General features: G+C 49.1%; 1 protein-coding gene across 1 annotated transcript; it reads right to left on the bottom strand.

Annotated features, from left to right (window-relative positions):
* Nucleotides 1-375: 375 nt before the first annotated feature.
* FOMMEDRAFT_111565 lies at nucleotides 376-1,599 on the bottom strand. Its single transcript, XM_007268827.1, has 5 exons — nucleotides 1,474-1,599; nucleotides 1,139-1,338; nucleotides 1,009-1,075; nucleotides 863-950; nucleotides 376-798 (listed from the first exon to the last, which is right to left on the bottom strand). The coding sequence occupies exons 1-5, from the start codon at nucleotides 1,534-1,536 to the stop codon at nucleotides 770-772; spliced, it is 447 nt and encodes a 148-aa protein (XP_007268889.1). The 5' UTR covers nucleotides 1,537-1,599; the 3' UTR covers nucleotides 376-769.
* Between the last annotated feature and the right edge of the window lie 200 nt (nucleotides 1,600-1,799).

The following is a 1,799-nucleotide window of genomic DNA, read 5'->3' as shown; positions in this document are numbered from 1 at the left end:
GCCGACGCGGGAGAGCGATGGATCCACTCTGACAAATACAAGAGAACGCCAGAGAAGGAATAAGAACTTCTCATGACTCGAGAACACTTTTCGACTGAATAATTACACGTCTGTGCAGCGCTGTAGAAGATTTATTATTGATATCTTGATATACCTTCCCCGTACAGACTTGACGTCAGGGTATCTCACGGAGTTAGGAAGTTGCTTTGATCGCTGCGCCGCGCGGCAGCGGCGACGACTCTCTTGATCTCGCCCCGAAACACTTCTTCTCCGAGTTGCTCTCTGAGCTCGGTCTATGGCTAGAAGCAAATGTTAGTGTCACGACGGAAAAATGCGGAGTGACTCCATATTCTACCACTGAGGTGAGATGATCGGCGAGATGTATGAGGTTATCAAAACATGATAAAAGTATAAACATTGTGTTATCTATACTATCGTTGTTACAGGCGCCAAGATTCGTCCACAGAAACACAGAGTGGTGCGTACATGTAATGCAAGAAGATAACGAAGTCGGAAAGACGGGAGAAAAATGACAGGTCCGGATCTAGACCGGTGCGTGCGTGGAAACGAAACGTTACTGAAGGCGGCCCAGAAAAATGAGCAATGTTCCCTTCCTCTCTCGCAGGTGTGCCAATCCACTGTACCGGATGTAGTCTGTGAGAGCATACAAAGAAGCATTGAGCCAAGACTGGAGTTGAAGGAACATGGTAACTTGATCTCAGGGCAGTCCCCGATGGAGATTTGTGCTTCTATGCAGGAACGCAACTTATCACGAGTCCGAACTGCATCCTCTGCAGCCTATGTAAGACCAAGGCTTTGTTGAGTTGAAAGCGCTCAATGAAACGAGACCGGGGCAACGTACCGCAATGAGTGCACTGGACAATTGTCCCTTGCTTTACCTGGGCCTTGGGAACACGACAAATGCAAGTTGATCCCTCGTAGTTCATACCCTGATTAACCATCAAAATAAGTAACACGTATCAATAATCATAAACCCGAGAGACGAACGCGAGTCTGGATACAGCGGACGCAACACAACTTTTCATACCCCGTTTTCTTCCACTTTGCAATTAAACTGGTGGAGAGAGTGTCAAGAAAAATCAGAAAGCAACGACAATGCGGAGAGCTAGCTACTCACTTAGCGTCGGCATAGCCCTGCTTGAGCAACCAGTCGTACAGTTCCCTGCTGATCGCCTGTCTCTTGTAGAATAGCTCGTAGATGTGGCGCGTGCGGGCGTGGTTCAGCTGAAAGATGGGCCAAAGTGACTCCGTCTTGCGTTTCCCTTCATGAGACTCGTTCTCTGCATCCCGCATCTTCTTTGCGTAATCATCGAGCACCTGAAACGCAATCGAAAGCAACTGAGAGTGAGTAACAGTGCACTTGCCAATAATGCTGCGCCTTTGCGTTTTAGTGGTCCGAAAACCGTCACCATACCAAGGAGCACAGAACGGAGTAAAGCGGAAATAACGTACCCCTTCGATATCTTCAAAGCCTTCAGGCGGCCTCTTAGTCCTTGAAGTCCGAATTTTGGGCATTTTCGTGCAAATGCTCCTAGACCGTGTACTACTCGAACCTTTCGACGGCGTTCGGTGTGTTCGGGTAGGGTTTTGGCGAGAGCAGTGAAATAAGTGTGCAAGTTGAACGCGCACGCTCAGGCCTTGCACGACGAGGAGTGAGTCACGAGGCGTGACGGAAGACACGCGCTCCAGCATCGCCACGTCTGGTTCTCCTCTCGAGTCAGTTCAAACGACCCTCACCATCATCATCCACTTAGATTTCCATCTCTGCTGCAAATCGA

The sequence above is a fragment of the Fomitiporia mediterranea genome, assembly GCF_000271605.1.
Source record: "Fomitiporia mediterranea MF3/22 unplaced genomic scaffold FOMMEscaffold_8, whole genome shotgun sequence".
In the NCBI taxonomy this organism is placed as follows: domain Eukaryota; kingdom Fungi; phylum Basidiomycota; class Agaricomycetes; order Hymenochaetales; family Hymenochaetaceae; genus Fomitiporia; species Fomitiporia mediterranea.
This window is presented reverse-complemented; position numbering and strand designations above follow the sequence as displayed.

Excerpts from the sequence above, each read along its gene's own strand:
- FOMMEDRAFT_111565 (XM_007268827.1), bottom strand. The coding sequence starts at position 1,536 with ATGCCCAAAATTCGGACTTCAAGGACTAAGAGGCCGCCTGAAGGCTTT. Across the intron at positions 951-1,008 it reads TCCGCTGTATCCAGACTCGC|GGTATGAACTACGAGGGATC; the intron begins GTTCGTCTCTCG and ends ATGGTTAATCAG. Across the intron at positions 799-862 it reads TGTCCAGTGCACTCATTGCG|GCTGCAGAGGATGCAGTTCG; the intron begins GTACGTTGCCCC and ends GGTCTTACATAG.